A 19,750-nucleotide genomic window follows, 5' to 3' on the forward strand; every position below is an offset into this window, starting at 1 on the left:
CATTTTCTCCGTCATTTGTGTCTGTAAGCTCGGCTTCGATCTGGCTAACATCCCCAATCCAGCTCCCCCCACCATTTTCTCTCTCCCCTCTCGATCTCCCTCCTTTCTTCATACAAACAAACACCCTCACTCATATATACACACATATATATACAACATGTTTTCAAATCCCTTCTGATACAGGCTTAAATTCATCATCTAGGGCTGAAATTTTACATTTTTCTTCATGGGTTTTGTTTATTTTATGTAAAGTTTGATGCTTTCAACACTTTTGGTGCTTGCTAATTGGAATTTGTAGAGGTTGGAAAAGAAGATCTGTACTTGTCCCCCAAAATTTGTTATATTTTGACTTTCTAATGCAGTTTGGGGTGAGATTTTGTTTTTTTTTTTTTTTTACATATTCCCTTCATGGGTTTTGTTTATTTTATGTAAAGTTTGATGCTTTCAACACTTTTGGTGCTTGCTAATTGAAGTTTTTAGAGACTGGAAATAAAGATCTGTACTTGTGCCCCAAAATTTGTGATATTTTAACTTTATAATGCAGTTTGGGGTGAGTTTCTAACTTTCTGTTTCAGATTAATTAGTGTGTTTATCTGAGTGAAAATACTAAGAATTACTGGTTTGAGTATGGAATATTTTTGAATTATTTCATTATGTGATTAGGGTTATTACTTGCTAGTTGTCATTTAGATACTTAATTTTGACTTTGAGAAAAGTTTTTGAATTTGGTAGTGTATATAGTGTACAACATTAATTCTTTATTGTCACACTGTTTTAACTAAACCTGTAATGTAGAATTCAAAGAATTAGTTTAGAACTAGATTCAGCTGGTTATTGAAGTATATTTTGTAAATACATCATATTTGATTTGACTGTGGCTAGTTTTTTATTGGGGGTGTTTCGACGTGTGTTTTGTTAGTAAATACAGTGATATTCAGTATTCATAATCACTAATCAGATTATTAGTTTTTAGAAGTTACAGATAGTTCAGTAATGATACATTTATCTTTGATAATCAGCTAGTTTTTGAATATCTGATATTTTGACCCAAACTACTCTGAAAATCATTATCAAAAAGATTTTTTTGGCAAACAATGTAAACTCAAGTTGCAGTGATCACAAGGTTGTAAAAGACGCTAGTGGGCGACGCGTCGGTAGAGACCCTAGAGGGATGAGTCGGTCGAGATGGGGACGCGGCGGGGGACGAGTCACATAGAATAATACATATTTCGGACATAAATACTTGATTTACAAATAAGACGACGTGGGTGTAATTTACATAATATATAGGCTTTTTATAATGTTTTCTAGATTATAATTGATTTATTAATTTATCTTTTAGGGGATTCTATATAAGTCGGTGTCTTTCTCATCGAATTTTAAATGGGTTGAGATTTTTGTTAAGACTAGGACATGGCCGGACAAAAAGCCGACTTTTAACCAACGTTGACATGACTTTGACCTGACTTTTGATTGTTGACCGACTTATTGGACATTTTTCTTCGAGTCGGGACAGACTAGTCACAAAAACGCCGCACCGGCCGCTGGCGGCCAAGGCGGCTGCCGTTTACAACACTGAGTGATCACATTAAGCAAACATTACTTTAATACGTTCCATAATAGCAGGTCCATAAAATGTAGAATTGCTTCTGCATTACGATGTTAGATTCAAGTGACTTTGCTTTCTTAATGAATTGAAGTTTCGAAGTTTTCGATTTTTGTTGGTTTCAGTTTTTAGTGTGTTTAACATGTTAACTTTCTTCATCACATATTTATTGCTTCAGGCAGGTGTAGTTGGTGATAAAACTGTAGCATTAATGGATTGGAGTGTAAGCAATACATACAAACACTTAAAAGGTACTAGCTTTTTCTTGCCATACTTGTGCCTTCATTATTAAATTTAATATTAATAAATTAATAAATAAATTTTTAAGTATTAATTAAGTCGCGGGTTATAAACTTGTTTATTATTTAGATAAAAAAACAGAGGTTATTCAAGTATGAATCTTGTATGTGTACTTGAATTGCTTGTAAATTACATATATAATTTGTGCATTTGTTTTTTGGTTATTATAATCACTATATTGAATATTGAATTTCAATGAAAATATTGTTTTTTTTTTTTTTTTTTTTTTTTTTAACTTCATGGGGTTTTTTTTAAGTAGATACGGAACCAAAATCTGTCATGGATGGATCACTCATTCCGAACATTGAGCCGATAGATAGTGCACCAGGTGGAACTTCGTCAGACAAAGGAAATCATTTAACGAAAAGAAAAAAGACGATGACTTCCGTTTACCTTAGATTCTTTGAAACAACATCGGATGGCAAGAATCGTAGGTGCAAGTTTTGTGGACAGAGCTATTCCATTTCTACAGCTACCGGTACTTCATCTACAATCTGTCTAGATCATAGAACTTGTCGTATATATACCTGGCAATTGAAACCCATATCTCAAATTTGGGTCAAATGGGTCAAGCTTTTGGGTCAATTGGGTCTTGAAATAAAGGTCCAATGGATTTCCCTCCAACCTGTTGAGTCCTATATAAAGAAATAGGTCTAATGGATATCAATTCTTAAACTCAATAAATAGAGATAGGTCTAATGGGTCTTGTGAATGGGTCAAACGAGTCAAGCAAAAAGATCATAATAAGTTTCATCCATGAAACATATGTGAAAGCATTCATGGTTATATCATTTATTATGTATATTAATTGATATTTTTATATATATATATATATAATAATAAATATAAATTATAAATAATAATAACTAAAATATTTTTTTTGACACATTTGACCCATGACCCTTTTGACCCATGACCTATTTCAAAACAAAACCATTTTTCCCGTTACCCTAACCGACCCAACCTGACCCGTTTGCCAGGTATAGTCCTATATATTGATTCGCTTGGATGCTAAAACACAGGTGGAGGGTTTGAAAATGTGTTATAAGTAAACGGATCGAATTGCCGCCTTTAATAAAAAATAATTTAGCCGTGTATTCTTAATCGACACACTGACAATTTTTTTTTAATTATTGAAGGCAATTTGGGCAGGCACCTTAGTAACCGTCATCCAGGGTACGATAAGGCGGATGATACCATCTCTACCCCAAGTTCACAACCGTTAATAGTCATCAAAAAGCCTCAAACCCAAGTCAAAACGTCTCATGTAGATCTTGATCATTTAAATTGGTTACTCGTAAAGTGGCTCATTTTAGCATCTTTACCTCCTTCAACGTTCGAAGAAAAATGGCTTTGCAACTCCTTCAAATTCCTCAATCCAACCGTCCAAATCTGGCCTACCGAAAAGTTCCAATTAGTACTCACCGAAGTCTTCAAAACAATGAGGGAAGACGTACGGTGCACGTTAGCAAACGTCACTTCAAAAGTCTCGATCACCCTCGATTTTTGGACATCGTACCAACAAGTGTTTTACATGAGTGTTAGTTGTCAATGGATTGACGATCTTTGGTCGTTTCACAAATTACTTCTCGATGTATCGCGGGTCCCGTCACCTTGCGGAAGTTCGGAAATTTATCAAACGTTATTAAAAATCTTGAAATTTTATCATTTAGAAAGCCGAGTTCTTTCGTGCACTCATGATAATAGTACAAATGTGGTTCATGCTTGTCATACGCTTAAAGAGGAACTTGATAGTCAAAAAGCTAACCCTTTTTGCTACATTCCATGTGCTGCTCGCACGTTGAATTCGGTTATCGATGATGGTTTGAGATCAACTAAATCGGTAGTTGCAAAGATTAGGGAGTTTGCGTTGGAGATTAATTCGTCACCGGAGATAATTGACGAATTTAATCAGTTTACAACAACTTATCAAGAAGGGAATTGGAAGTTTCCCCTTGATGTTTCAGCTCGATGGAACGGCACTTATCAAATGCTCGATATCGTTCGTAAGGTATACGATTATATTTAACTAACCTTTTCTTTGTTTCGTAATATCTTCGTGTTACAGGACTCGGAATTACTCGGCGAGTACTTGGTGAAAACTTGGTCAAACTATGTCAAAAGTTGGTCAAACTCTGCCAAAACTCGGGATTACTCAAAAAATCAGTCAAAACTCGTCGGGATTTCTCAGAAAATGAGTCAAAGCTCGGTCAAAACTGTCAAAGTCAAAATTTGGTCAAACTCTGTCAAAAACTGGTCAAACTCTGTAAAAACTTGGGCAAACTATATCAAAACTTGGTCAAACTTGGCCAAAACTCGGGATTACTCAAAACATCAGTCAAAACTCGGGATTACTTGGAAAATCAGTCAAAATTGGTTAAAAATCGGTCAAAATTGGTCAGACTCGGTCAAAACCTGATCAAACTCTGTCAAAACTTGGTCAGACTCTGTCAAAACTTGGTTTAACTAGGTCAAAACCTGGTCAAACTCTGTCAAAACTTGGCCAAAACTCGGGATTGCTTGAAAAATCATTCAAAACTCGCCCAAAACTCGGGATTACTTGGAAAATCAGTCAAAATTGGTCAAAACTCTGTCAAAACCGATCAAAGTCAAACTTGGTCAACATCCGACTACTCCTCGAGTTGCCTACTACTCCTTAAAAAGTCCTGACCGACTACACTCCCCGAGTAGCGATTTTTGCAACCTTCATCTCTTCTTTCATCTTACTTTTTTTAAATATATATACAGGCGGGTAAATCGATGGAAACTATAATTAGAAAGTACGACGAGATGCTTGGTAGATTGTTACTAAATTCAGCAGAGAAAAACGCGATCAATATAATGCACGCGTATCTCGAGCCATTTTACAAGACCACGAACGACATATGCACGAACAAATTACCAACCGTAGGATTAGTCCTATTCTTCATGGATCATATTTCCGAAACTATAACCGCTTGTAGAGAATCTCGTCATACTCCAGATTGGCTAAAAAACGCAGCGATCGATATGACTACAAAAGTCAGAAGTTATAATGATCAAGTTTCAAATATTTTCACGTACATGACTGCAATCCTTGATCCCCGGATTAAAATCGAATTAATCCCCGAAAGTTTAAACTTGGATAATTATCTCGAGGAAGCAAGGAGTCATTTCGTGCGAAATTACTTGAGTAATCATTTCGCTTCGATGACATCATCTTATGGTAATACTCAAGAATTAGACGATGGAGGGAGTAACGTGTCGTTTGCAGAGGAAATCGCGCGAAAACGACGACGTGCGAGTATGGGAAATTCGACGGACGAACTGACGCAATATTTATCCGAGCCTACAGCTCCGATTTTTACCGATGTCCTAGAATGGTGGAAAGTGAACAGTACGAGGTACCCTCGGTTGTCAATAATGGCGCGTGATTTTTTGGCGGTTCAAGCGACATCAATAGAACCCGAGGATTTGTTTTGTAGTAAAGGGGATGAGGTTGACCGGTCAAAACAGTCGCTACCACATTCAAGTATTCGAGAGACGCTTTGTGTAAGATCATGGACCGAATGTGGGATGAAGTTAAAGTTTAAGTCAACTGAGATCGATTACGATAGGTTAATGGAGTTAGCGGGTTTAGGCGATAATGTGGCACCAGGTGGTTCGGAGAAGAAGCATAAGTGATTTGAGATGTATGTTTGAAGTTTCAGTTTGTTGATGTTTTGTTTGTGTATATTTAGGTTGTTAGGGATTTGTTGATTGCACAGATTGTAGAGGATAATTCTAATCCATTGTTACCATTTGCTTTAGATCATCAATATTATGTGCGTAACCTTTTAGGACCAATGAATTTGTTTACAGTCGCAAAATATTGTTCAAAAAAAAAAAAAAAGTGAGAAAAAAAGAAATCACTACTGCCACATCGTCTAGAAACAAAACTTGTGGAATATATGTAAAGGATGTTTGGACTGCTTAGCTTGCTGGTCTTAGTAACTTGAGCCTGTGATCTAAGTGGAGGCATCAAATATGTTGAAGGGGATGGAGCTAGGGGGCCCTTTGAGCTTAGGGGCTTGCTCTGCTTGAGCTCGAGGCGCACCTTTGGTTACCACTCAACTAGCGTTGACCCAGTGGATTTCTAGCGTGTCATGGCCTAACTAGTTAGGAGTCTAGCTAAGACTCAACCTTCCTCTAGTTTAAAGTGGACCCCTTCTAATCCCAACAACATATTTTTAATTTTTCGATTTATTACGATGGAAACATATAAAATGGTAATATGTTTTCATTTTTTTCGATTTATTACGATGGAAACATATAAAATGGTAATATGTTTTCATTTACTAGAAGAGCGTACATAAATTTTAGCTACAAACTTTTGATATTGACACAATCACCTTTAAAGGAGATTGGAATGTTTATATTAGCAAGAAAATAAAGTAATTATTGTATTGTATTTATACTAAGTTGACATAGAAATATTTAATTATCGGTGAATATGATATGGTAAATAGAAAATTTGGCAAGAGTAAATTCTTTTCTTCGATATACTTTTCGACAGTAAACCGTTTTTTACCATTTGAATTGAAATTGTGCATATAAGAACTCGACCGAAAGTCAACTTTTAAGTTTTTACGAAAGCAACAATAGTAAACCTAAATAATTTATTGACCATAACCTATATTTCAATGACTTACATATATTTCATTAACTTAGATGCATCAAACATATTAATAAAAAATTATAACGGACTTAAAAGACGTCATAATAGTATGCAATTCGGTGTGAACCTCACTAAAGCGATCACCAAACTCTTGAATTATCATATCCAAAACGAGAATAAAAATGTCAACTTTAAAGTAATGTTGATTGTTAATTTCCCCCCTTTGATTTCTTAAAATTCTACAATGGTATTTGAAAACATTCCACACTTAGGCTGCTAGGTATATTAGTTAACTTTTGATTGTATCAATCTGAACTTCAAATGGATGATGTATAATAGTCTAATTATTAACACTGAGATCAAACCCAACCGAGCGTTTCTTTCTTCCGTAAGATTATATGGACAACACTGATGAAATATGACGGAGCCTAACGGGGCGTCAGTCAGTTTCGTCAGTCGGACTTCCTACGCAAATGTTGAAACCCGTCACTTTTCCTTCAACCAATCAGATTTTTCTCTGATTTAATAAATATATATATTTTATTTTTATTATTAATTAAATTTTTTTACATCCAATTTTCAATCAGATTTTACCACATCATCATACCCAATATTTGACACAAAAAACTGACACAACGGTTTTAAAATTTCAGAAACTAACATTGTCTAATCACAATCAGTTTGCATTTTTTGACAAAAAGTACATAAACTGCCCGTGATATTACAATCACGGTTGAAAATGGTGTAAGTGTTTTATTGGCTGTTGAGTGTTGTCATGGACCTACATCAAACAATGAATAGCTCTGCCTTAACACATCGAGCTATTTGTTAGCTATTTGTTACGTTGTAACCTGTCAATAATAATATGATCAAAATTAGTTGTAGCTAGAATTTAAATATGTGAATTATATTAGTATATGTGAATGTGAATTAAATATGTAAAAGTACATAAACAAATTATATATGAAAAGTGATCATCACATACTATTTTTTGATTCATGTACATTTTTGTCTAACAAACTTACAATTATGCTTATAGTTAATTAAGTGTACATAAATTATGTCTAATAAACTTACAATTATGCTTTTAGTTAATTAAGTGTACATAAATTATGTCTAATAAACTTACAATTATGCTTATAGTTAATTAAGTGTACATAAATTAAAAAAATAGTGTGCGATGATTACCCACTCACTGTATAAGTATTATTTATGATATTTTTTATTTCATAAGTTTTTCCATTCTCGAAAATCAGTTTGAGCAGAACAAAAATTGTGGGAACCTTTTGATATCTTACAGAGCTAGGGTTTTTAGTTTTATATACGGTACCTATTTCTAGGGTTTAATTCCTGTACGTAATTGAGATAAGAAGAAGAAGATGACGACTAGGATAGCTCCCGGTGTCGGAGCAAATCTGCTAGGTCAACATTCCGCCGAAAGAAACCAAGACGCCACCGCCTACGTCGGAAACCTAGATCCTCAGGTCATCTTAATCCCTCCACTCATCGTCTTTACTCTCACTTTACTCAATTAGTTACTATTATTTATTCGCAAAGTTACATCTATAACAATTGAAAACCCTAGTTTCTGCAATTCGAACCAAATAAATACAATACGAGTTGTGTTAAGTAATTCATCATAGAATGTGCTTAGCTTACCACGAGTTCTGATTTTATCTTAATATTAATAATTAATTAATTAGGGCTAGCTTAGTGGTAATTTATATTTTCAGAAATTTAATCTATTAAGCTAGTGATTTTTAACGGTTAACCTACAGTTAATCAACTTTCGCCTTATTCGTTAAGGTGTATTTAGATATTGTTAGATGTTTCTAGGTTATAATGTTATCTGTATGTGAAATCTTAGGTATTAGTACTTATTTTGACAGTAGAATTCAGAAAGATTGTACACTTAAAATAAACATATAGACAGCTACTTATTTTAAAGCAAATACATTACGTATAAGTAAGCGTATCCCAACGTTTCCTTAGATAAGATGTAACGAAACAGACTGCATGTCACAGTTGATAAAAATTTATGAGCATATTAAAGAATGCACTCACAATCTTGGGGGCTACTTCTGTAATGATCACTATGATTAGTATCTAAAATCTGAATTCGAACGTAATGCGCGGTGTAAGCTTACTTCTTTGTGATTGTTCTTGATAACTGATATTCCTAACTAAAACTGATGCTTTTTTTTATACTTATTTATATCTTTTCAGGCAACTGAAGAGCTATTATGGGAGTTGTTCGTTCAAGCTGGCCCAGTCGGTAGGTTCCTCTGTTTTATAGTTCAATAATCGTTGCTTGACATCATTTTCTCTACAACTATAGTTTAAACAACATTATGTGTTTTTAAGTAACGTGTAATGACTTTTTTGTGTTATTTTTGTTCAGTTAATGTGTATGTTCCTAAAGATAGAGTGACTAATCTCCATCAAGGCTATGGCTTTGTAGAGTTCCGAAGTGAAGAAGATGCAGATTATGTAAGTCTCACCTGCTGTCGTAATTATTCTGTTCATATAGTCATTGATAAGAGATCATAATCTACCGATAGTTGAACCTGATTGAGTTATAAAAATAAAGATAGACTGCATCACATTGGTGTTACATTTAATGTATGTAAAAAAAAGTACGATGTCTTTTTTTTTTCTTCTGAAAATGAGCATGCTGTGATGTGGCTGATTTGTTTATTCTAAAAGCAACTCAAGCCTCAATAAATCAATCTCTTCTATCCGGATGCATAGATATATACAAGAACGTAAATAGTCATCCATTTGAATTTTCAACTTCTCAGATCTCTACCAAGTTAAAATGAAAAAATGAGATTATGTTTTATTTCATGAGAACTTGAGTTGAGCACCAGATATGCTAATGTTAAAATTTATTTTTCTTTTGAGCCTAGAAATCTTCATTGTTAATTTGATTGCTTCATTGGGTTGTGAGTTTTTGCATCTGTTTAGCTGTGACTGTTATGTTTTGACATTTTTTGTTTGTTACTGGTGATGCAGGCTATAAAAGTTCTCAACATGATCAAGCTATATGGGAAGCCAATACGTGTCAACAAGGTATGAGCTTGAATATGTTGTCATAATGATTTAAATTTTTTATACTTTTCACAGGTGCAGATAATATTTTAAAAGATGTTTTTTGTTTATCCTTTTTATTTATTTATTTATTTATTTTTTGCATGGCAGGCATCACAAGATAAGAAGAGCTTGGATGTTGGAGCAAACCTTTTTGTTGGAAACCTCGATCCAGTAAGATTTTGTTGTGTCACCAGAACATTAATTCATTTTTTTGCACAACCATCATTTTCGACATGCATTTTTTTCAATCTCACTTTGATTTTTGTTGACTCGTAAGTTTGTATGAGTTGTAACTTTTCACTGTATTCTTTGCAGGATGTGGATGAGAAACTACTTTACGATACTTTCAGTGCTTTTGGGGTAATTGTTACTAATCCTAAGGTAATAATCCGAATTTCACTTTATAATTATAATAATCGATAATAGCTCTGTGGTGGATGATGGATATTAATGATTAGGGTAAACTGGAAATAATCATGCTATCTTTCCTCTATTCTTATAGTTAATGTTCCTCTAAATAGTTTGTCATGATTTCTTGATTTGGTTAACCGGACTATTTTATGAAAGCATAGAACTATAGAAGAGCATATCTTTAAGTGTACAATACATTGAGTGGCTTTATTCATGTATCAATATCGGATCAAGAAAAATACATTTGATCAATTAGTTTAACTACAGTGGAAGTGTACAATACTAGCTGTAAGATTAGTTTAACTACAGTAGAAGTGTAGCGTTAGGCATAGCATATTATTTTTGGAATGTTACCTTACAAATATGAGCGGTTTACTTTGAATAAAAGTTGACATCCTTGTTATTATCCTGCAACTAGTTTTTTAAGTGTAAGTTTTATATTTTCAATTGAGTTCTAATAATATATGTGCTGCAGATCATGAGAGATCCTGATACAGGTAATTCACGCGGATTTGGATTCATTAGTTACGATTCTTTTGAGGCTTCAGACGCAGCTATTGAGGTACACATATTATCCTTTTTACTTATGGGGCTTTTATTGTTTCATTTGGGCCTGAAAGTTACTGATTTTTTTTTTTTTTTGGCTAATTTTTATGTGCAGTCAATGAATGGTCAATATCTATGCAATCGCCAAATAACAGTGTCGTATGCTTACAAGAAAGACACAAAGGGAGAGCGTCATGGTACCCCTGCTGAAAGAACCCTGGCTAGCAGTAACCCGACCACACAAAAAAGTAGGCCCCACACGTTGTTTGCAAGTGGACCCCCTACGCTTGGTCAGCCGAACGGTGCTCCACTTCCGCCCCGCCCATTCGCAAACGGGTCAGTTCCTCCAGTTCCAACTATGCCAGCAATGCGACCCGTGCCACCACCCGCCCATATGTACCAACCCATGCAACATATGTCGGTCCCACCGCCACAATGGCAACAGATGGGCCAGCCTCAAGGCATGCCACCTCAGCACCTCCAACAGTTCAGGCCGCCACCACCTAACATTCCACCACCTGCTTCAAACATGCCTCAGATGATGAACAGGCCACCTCCACCGCCAGCAGGAATGGGTAGTCAGCATATGTGGAGGGCCCCACCACCTCCCCAACAAATGGCTGGCGGTCATGGTATGATGCAGATGTCAATGCCGCCACCACCGCCACCTCAATCAGGTTGAAGCTATGACGTACCATGCCAGATATATTGTGATGAAAAACAAGTACAATTAAGTGTAGTATTATCTTAAAATGAGCAAAGAACTCGGTTGAGTAATCTGTTTTTTGCTTTGAAATTTTCCAATGGGAAGTTTTAGAAACTTATTTCAAATGCGTGGTATTCGTGTTTTTGATAAATTCACTATTATCATGTATGAGATACTTGTATCTTACAAGTATTCAATGCTTATAGTGTTTATAGTTATTTAATTGCTAACTTAAGACGCAGGTTAGTGAAGGCAGTGAGGGGCAAAATCGTCAGGACCGATAAGTTTCGGACCTTTTTCACAAAAACAATAGAAAATGAATTTAAACAAAACCTAAACAATAAGTTTTTTTTTCTTACAAAATGAAGTGCCATAATATATCTGCTAATCAAATACTTTAAATCATCTCACTTTAGTTGCCTTTCTTAATATAATTAACCTCTTATTTTGTAAACATTTTGTAAGTGTAATTAATACTTCATGATTTTCTAACATTTTCTCAACAAAACTTTATTTTATTAACCAGATATTGTTTTTTAGTACGTTTATACCAAATACACTAGCAGGTACCAACCTAACCTAACCCGGTACAACAAATATATAGTATCTTTTCAATCACTATCTATTATGGTTTTATTAATCGAGTCAACAACAAGTGTCGATTTATTGACGATTTAACTGTGGCGTATAGTAAAAATTGAACTTCGGGTAGGTTTAAAACTCATTGAAATTTGATTCTACTATTATTTTCATGACGTATCACACTTTTTTAACCTACTTAATGATCGAAATCCATTTAGAATCAATCGCTCAATCCATAGAACATTGAGAGGTAATTCTTTTTTTTACCGTTGTGTTTTACTCTAGGTGAAGAAATAATCTCTTTTAGAATAGGAGAAGCATTATTTACATCGTATCTCCTTGTACTCTACCGATGTGAAATTAGATTTTGTCTTGTTTTCAATCTACCTTGTATGTCACAATATAAAACCTCATTAATTAAAGGAATAAAAAAGAAGAAAAACTATAGCCAAAGTTATTTGTAGTAATTTTAATTTCAATCTAAATTAAATTAAACTTTATTTTGATTTGAAAGGACAATAAGCTAATATGTTCTCATCCCACGTGTTATATCAACACCTTGCATGTCAGTTAATCATCTAATTACGTGTCCCCATTTTCCTCTTTTCTCATATCAATCTCTCTAGTTTTTTCACCTTCTAAAACAACCGATCAAACTTTAATCAAAACCCCAATCAACGATGACCGACCGGAACGCCGTCTCCGGCCAAATCCACCGTCCCTCCGATGACAGATCTCCGTTCATCCGTAACCTCCGTCACCACTCCCTAAACTCAACCCAACTCATGGGCATCATGACACTTATAATCTCCGGTGCAATCTTACTCCTTCTCACCGGCGTCACAGTCACCGTCGCCGTTGTCGGATTCATATTATTCGCACCTGTCGTTATTCTCACTAGCCCAATTTGGGTTCCGATTGGTACGCTGTTGTTTGTGCTTGTTGCCGGTTTTGTATCGGTTTGTGGGTCCGGGTTAGCTGCTGCAGCGGCGGTTTCGTGGTTGTATAAGTACTTTAAAGGGTTGCATCCGGTCGGGTCGGACCGGGTTGATTATGCGAGAAGCCGGATTGCGGATACAGCCAGCCATGTGAAGGATTATGCGTGGGAATACGGTGGGTATTTTCAGAGTAAGGTGAAAGATGCGGCTCCTGGTGCTTGAACCGGTTGATATGATATATGGTGAACCGGTGGACCGGGTTTTGTTGTGTGTTGTTCTAAAATGGAATTTTTTTTTGAAATAGTAATATTTTTTAATATGTTTACAAAACTAGAAATTTGGAAAAAATCTTTACAAAACTAGTAAAATCGTAGTTTCAAACTCCGGTTTGGGCCAAACCGGTGTTCCAAAGTCCGGTTTCTATCTACTTCGTCCACATGGCAGAGTGACATGGCAAACCGGACTTTGAAACACCGCTTTGCCACGTGACATTTTTTTTTATTTTTTTTTTATTTTAAGGTTCTGGGATGAACTTGTTTATTTGTTTTAAAAAAAATTTAATTGTTAATAATTGATATTCATCCCTTAAAAGAATTAGCTTATTAATTACGGAGTAATAACTATCTGAATTTTCACTTCTCAAACTACATTAAAAGAAGTTTCAAATTACCTTATTAATAATTAATATTCATCCCTTAAATCTAGCAAAAATAATTAAAATTTTTTTCTAAACAAATAAACGAGCTCATCCCAGAATCCTAAAAAAAAAAAAAAATTATGCCATGTGGCAAACCGGTGTTTCAAAGTCCGGTTTGCCATGTCACTCTGCCATGTTGACAAAGTAGATATAAACTGGACTTTGGAACACCGATTTGGCCAAACCGGAGTTTGAAACTCCGGTTTTACTAGTTTTGTAAAGTTTTTTTCAAAATTTCTAGTTTTGTAAACATATTAAAAAATATTACTATTTCAAAAAAAAATTCTTCTAAAATGTGTTTTTTATTGTAAATGTTTGTTTAGTTTTTGAAACGAATCAAATTATGGTATCATACGCTTTAACGACTTGTTCTTCTTGCCTTAATTGTTGTAATTTGAAATGAATTGTGTACTTTTTTACACCCTAATAATTACAAAACTCGACTCGAAACATATATAAATGAGTTCAAACTCGAACGTAGATTTATTTGGAGCTCGTTTAAAAAACGAGCTAGAGATCATCGAGGTTAAAGAACTCGCAAGTCTAACAAACGGTTACTGGAGCCCACGTTTGAATACATGTTGGAGTTCGTTTCGAGATAGAGGTGAAAAAACCGGTTTCAATTTACTCGAGCCCATGTTTTCAATTTTATTTCGGATTAGAGTTCCATTTTTTCTGGATTCGAATTTAAACAGTTCAACTATTATGATTCGATTTTTACCTGAATTCGATTTTTAACGGTTTGATTTTTATACCATATAAACAACTATAAATAATAAAAATAATATAATCAAAAATTATAACGCTTAATAACGATATATACTACTATAAATTAATATAATTGTAACTTTTATTCAAATCATACAATTATACAACTAAAATTAACAATACGATACTTTTTGAGTTTTAGAATGACCATCACCCGGAAACGTATTCGTGTAATTAAGTATATTGATCTTCGACATGGACATCATCTGTTATACTTAAATATAGTGTCGTCATCGTCATTTTATAATCCACCTCAATACCAATTGATTAAGGATCAACTTCTTTCACATTCACCTTCATCTAATTCGGTAGTCGGAGGTGATAGTTCTCTTTCAACTACTTCATTAACAATAACATCTACAAAAAATAACATCTACAACGTCGTGTATCACAGGATCTTCTAACGATACTTGAAAAAACTTGCGAGTCTAACGAACTGTTATTCAAATTCAAGCCGAAAATTGAATTTATTTTTGAGATCGTTTAATAAATGAACTCGAGATCATGAAAAATCCACAGGTTTTATAACACTCAGATTTTTGGCCTAAATATAATGGGGGATGATTCTAACACACCCTTTTTTGATCCTCACACACCTATTTTAACCTTTTACTCTTCTAATAATACTCCATTTCTTTAAATTGGTGTGTGAGGATCAAAAAAGTGTGTGTGAAAATCATCCCCCCAATAAAATAGGTAACTTTATATTATTTTACTATATATTTATATATGATATTTAAATTATTGTTAATTGATACAGAGTACAAATTAATTAGAAAAGTGAAAATAATAAATTATGTGAGAATAATTTATTAAGTGACTAGATAAATTATTTTTGTGAAGATGGTCACAGAAAATATCTGTGTGACTGAATTGAGTTTCGTTAGAACTGCCTAACGTAAGAATTGTGTTTTAGATAACGGATATAATAACCAGGGGCGGATCCAGGATTTGCAGTCACTGGTGTCACCGGCTAAAACCCAAAAAAATTTGTACTAGCTGTTTATTTCAATGGTGTCACTAAAAAAATTGCACTATCCACTGGTGTCATTAGTTAAAAACTCAAAAATTTTCTCACTACATCGCGTATTTCAGTGGTGTCCCGTGCCACCACACTCAACACACTAGGTCCGCCCCTGATAATAACTATGTGTTTATATGAATATCATGATTTGTATATATAACTATATATATATGCGTAAGTATTATGTATATATATTATAATAAGCTACTAGAGTTAATAACTAGTAGTGCTAATTTACATACATGTAATGATACCGCAACCCGCATGCGCACCTCATATGCATGTGGGCGCTTAATAGTGTGCGTATGCGTGTGCTTGTGTGCGCTATGCGGTATGCGGATTGTATCTGATTCCTTTGTTCCCGGTACGGCGGTTGCTTAGCTGTCAAGTAAATATCTTTTCCATAATTATATCCGTGATTCGGGGGAGTCAGTTATGGATGAGATTAACGTGATCTGGGACGGTTCTAGAATTAGGGTTTGCCTATAAATACAAACCCTAATCATCGTTTACCGGACAGCACATTACGTAACCATCGCATACGATACACATTACGTAAAACAGCATCATCTAGCATCTTTTCAAGGTTAACAGGTTAGTCTTCTGTAAGCTAGTACCTACGACCTTATTTGGGGCCTCTTGATCGACGACCGTTATCAGAGGTGGACTTAATCACTTGGCCACCCCGCCGACATCATCATGTCGGCCAGGGTTATTCACGGTAGCCGGACCGGAGAGCCACGTTCTAAGATCCTTAAACCCCTCTTTACGTATTGAGCAGACATATTTAACCCCACGGCTAAAATATGCATGATCAAGTGGTGCTTTCATTGAGAGTCGAATTAATTCAAGACTGTTTAATTGCTTTTTCTTTTAAGGTTTTGAATTGTATGACTCGTTATTTACAAAATTTTTGAATTTTTTTTCTTTAACAGTATCATGACTTCCGAGGAATCATCGGAACATACCCAAACAGATGTTCAGAACGCACCGTCTGGTAGTAAACGTACACCGGTTATGACTACGGGGGCCGCTACTCAGGCGGGATACACGATATACCCTCCACCTATATCCGGCGAACCCTTTCAGAGGTACAAGCCGATATATTCAGACGGGGTCACACCGCCAAGAGCAAACTCACCAGTCACAACCACGCGGCTGGACTTTTCGTCAGTGGATCCAAGGGTCATCTTTGCAGGCACTGGCGGTGGAACAACGGGGCCGCATGTAGTTTGCTGCGGCCATGTACCTATTTACAGTACCACTGTTTCAATACCTCTGCATACGCAGAGCATTCAGCAGAATTCGTCACTTACACCGTTGCAACCTTGGCAACCACCGCGCCCAGTTTCACAATTTTTAACTCCTGCGGATGCGCAGGCGCTACTTAATAGTTGGGGATTTGGGGTCATCCTAGATGCGAACTCTCATTGGGCGCCGATAACAGCGCAGCAGCAAAGCACAGCGCATACAGTTGGGCTTTTAATTGTGTATCCTCAAGTTTCGCAGATATCTGCGCCACAGGTTTCGCTTCCTTTACAGCCACCTGTGTACTCTGCGTCTTCAAGTTATCCCTCTTTTCCAACGCAGCAGCCTTGGTTATATCCGCAGACGCAGGGTCAATCTTGGCAAAATGTTCAAGGGCAGGCAAATCTTGCAAGTCAATTCATGCAGGCCGCACCTCCTGATATGGTTCACTTATTTTCACAACCTGACTTTGTTCAGGACATGATGAAGCGTTTCTTTGCAAATTTGAAAGGGGATCCTGTTAAACCACCCTTCGAGCTACCGACTACCTTTGACAAGTTTCCTCCGCATATATCCGCATACCCGTTTCCATCAGCACCAAAGATACCTAGCACGTTGGGTACTTACAATGGCCTGACCGATCCAGATGATTTTTTACAGCGCTTCGAAGGCGCAATGCGCACTCAAGGCTGGGTGGATCCGGTTGCGTGTCAGATTTTTTCCTATGACACTACAGGGTATTGCCCGTGAGTGGTTTAATAAGTTGCCGGCGGGTAGTATTGCCGGGTTTATGGATCTGCGGACAAAGTTTTTACTGCAATATCAGAATCAGAGACCACGCAAGCGCACTCACATTGAATGCCATGACATCGTGCAGAAGCCCAAGGAATCTTTGGGCGAATTTCTCACAAGGTATACTAATGAGTGCCTGCGTATACCAGATCTCAAACCAGAGCAACAGATTTCCGGACTCATACATGATATAAACTCAGAACGTCATCCAACACTGGTAAGGCGTCTGCGCCATACAGTCCCAACAACTTATGCTGAGGCGCTTAATGAATGCCACGACTATATGCGGAGTGGCGAAGATAATGACATTCCAACATCTAGCTCACGCAACGAGAGAAAGGACGATGATGATCGTTCGCGCGATCAAAGTCGTGGTAACAACTCTCGTGGAAGGTATCCTAGCGGTGGTCCCATCAGGAATGATAAAGGGAAATCAAGTGGCAATTATCGAAACAATAATCAGCGCGGCATCAATAATCAGAACTATGCGCTACTCAAAAGTTTGTCCAAAACGCCCAAGGAAATTTTGGCAACGGAGCCAGTATGCGCGACCTTCGCGGTTCCAACTCCGCTTACAGAATTTGGCAAGCGGGACAAAACAAAGTATTGTGAATTTCATGACGATTATGGTCATGACACCAATCGGTGTAAAAACTTGATGGAACGGGTTCTGGAAGCGCTTCGCGCGGGAAAATTGGATCTTCTAAAACCACCTAAAAAGGACAAGGGAAAGACCGCAGAAGAGGCTTCGAAGTCTAAGACTTTCGCGTGGCAGAAAGTTGACAAAGCGAAAAATGCCGACTTAACCATTAACATGGTTGACGCAGAGAAAATCAGCCAGCGGAGGAAGTACAATGATCACCAGGATTGGGAGCTTCTCCCAATCACTTTCCCTCCTGTAATGTCAATTGATTCTATTAATGAGCCCATTATCATCAAGTGTCGCATCCCTGATTGCGGAATCCAGGTTAAGCGCATGCATGTTGACACTGGCAGCGGTGTCGATATTATGTATGAGCATTGTTATCGTTTCCTTCCGGCAGAAGTCAAAGCGCAGTTACGCCAGCCTGATATTACGCTATCAGGGTTTTCTGGAGAAAACTCGTGGCCGCTAGGACGAATAGAGTTAATGATAGAGCTTGCGGATAACAGGAACCCGCAGATGATCAGGCGTGAATTGGTCGATTTTTATGTGGTTCGTTCAACTTCACGATATAACGCACTGCTAGGGAGAAACTTCATACGGCGTTTTAACATTATCCCATCGGTAGTGCATGGTTTGATTAAGTTTCCCACACTAGGAGGCGTTGCCACAGTTGCGTCACATCAAGCAACCGAGTTGTGTGGCTCAGTTGCGCCTATAAGCACTCCTAGCGTGGGAGAACAACTGGCAAATTGTGCAGTCATAGCAAATCGCTTGCATCCGGATAAGCGAATTAAAATCGGCGCACGCTTGTCAGCCGAAACAAAGGCCAAATTGCATGGAATTTTGTCCGCAAACACAGATGTTTTCGTGTGGCGAGAGTCAGACATGACTGGGGTTCCACGTGATATTGCAGAACATAAGTTAAATGTTAATCCATCATTGACACCCGTTAGGCAAAAGAAGCGGCATATGGCTCTAGACCGCAGTGATTGGTTGTGCGCAGAGGTGGACAACCTTGTCAAAGCAAGCATTCTGCGGGAAGTGCGTTATCAGACAAGGGTTGCAAATCTTGTGTTGGTAAAAAAGGCTGACGGTAACTGGCGAATGTGCGTTGATTTCAAGGACATTAATAAGGCATGTCCTAAGGACAATTACCCTCTCCCGGAGATAGACTGGAAGGTAGAATCACTATCGGGATTTAGGTACAAGTGTTTTCTGGACGCATACAAGGGTTATCACCAAATCTTAATGGCTGCGGAAGATGAGGACAAGACTGCTTTTCATACGCCGCAGGGTATTTATTGTTACACGAAGATGCCTTTCGGTTTAAAGAATGCGGGCGCGACCTATCAGCGTGTAATTGACGCAGCATTCAAGCACCAAATCGGTAGAAATCTTGAAGCGTACGTCGACAACTTGGTAATTAAAAGTAACACCGAAGAAGACATGCTCACGGACATCCTGGAAACGTTTGCATCTCTGCGCAGGATCAACATGAAGCTTAACCCGCTTAAATGTAGTTTTGGGGAAGAGGAAGGCAAGTTTTTAGGTCATGTGGTGACAGCGCGGGGTATCAAGGCCAATCCCAAAAAGATTGAAGCCATTGATATTTTGCCATCTCCAAAGACAAAGAAAGATGTGCAGAGTCTAACGGGGAAGCTTGCGGCTATCACACGGTTTCTGTCGAAAGCCGCAGAACGACAGTTACCATTCTTCAGTACTTTGAAAAATTGTTTGAAGAAAAAAGACTTCGTATG

The 19,750-nt window shown here is 36.9% G+C and overlaps 3 protein-coding genes across 4 annotated transcripts; all 3 read left to right on the top strand.

The window, feature by feature from the left end:
• The first annotated feature begins 291 nt into the window (after positions 1 to 291).
• LOC139857641 (zinc finger BED domain-containing protein RICESLEEPER 2) lies at positions 292 to 5,740 on the top strand. Of its 2 annotated transcripts, none has more exons than XM_071846457.1 (6): positions 292 to 368; positions 474 to 550; positions 1,785 to 1,857; positions 2,163 to 2,384; positions 3,046 to 3,917; positions 4,655 to 5,740. In XM_071846457.1, the coding sequence occupies exons 2-6, from the start codon at positions 539 to 541 to the stop codon at positions 5,567 to 5,569; spliced, it is 2,094 nt and encodes a 697-aa protein (XP_071702558.1). In that variant the 5' UTR covers positions 292 to 368; positions 474 to 538; the 3' UTR covers positions 5,570 to 5,740. The 2 variants fall into 2 exon arrangements, with proteins under 2 accessions (XP_071702558.1, XP_071702559.1); XM_071846458.1 differs by having other exon boundaries at positions 2,166 to 2,384.
• Positions 5,741 to 7,788: 2,048 nt separating this feature from the next.
• LOC139857713 (uncharacterized) lies at positions 7,789 to 11,461 on the top strand. The gene is made up of 8 exons (XM_071846537.1): positions 7,789 to 8,026; positions 8,769 to 8,817; positions 8,944 to 9,032; positions 9,558 to 9,614; positions 9,744 to 9,806; positions 9,951 to 10,016; positions 10,522 to 10,608; positions 10,708 to 11,461. Exons 1-8 carry the CDS (start codon positions 7,922 to 7,924, stop codon positions 11,272 to 11,274), a joined length of 1,083 nt encoding a protein of 360 aa, XP_071702638.1. The 5' UTR covers positions 7,789 to 7,921; the 3' UTR covers positions 11,275 to 11,461.
• Positions 11,462 to 12,497: 1,036 nt separating this feature from the next.
• Positions 12,498 to 13,086, top strand: LOC139858892 (oleosin G-like). Its single transcript, XM_071847732.1, has one exon. It carries the CDS (start codon positions 12,561 to 12,563, stop codon positions 13,038 to 13,040), a length of 480 nt encoding a protein of 159 aa, XP_071703833.1. The 5' UTR covers positions 12,498 to 12,560; the 3' UTR covers positions 13,041 to 13,086.
• Positions 13,087 to 19,750: the final 6,664 nt, after the last annotated feature.

The sequence above is a fragment of the Rutidosis leptorrhynchoides genome, chromosome 7 (assembly GCF_046630445.1).
Source record: "Rutidosis leptorrhynchoides isolate AG116_Rl617_1_P2 chromosome 7, CSIRO_AGI_Rlap_v1, whole genome shotgun sequence".
Classification (NCBI taxonomy): Eukaryota; Viridiplantae; Streptophyta; class Magnoliopsida; order Asterales; family Asteraceae; genus Rutidosis; species Rutidosis leptorrhynchoides.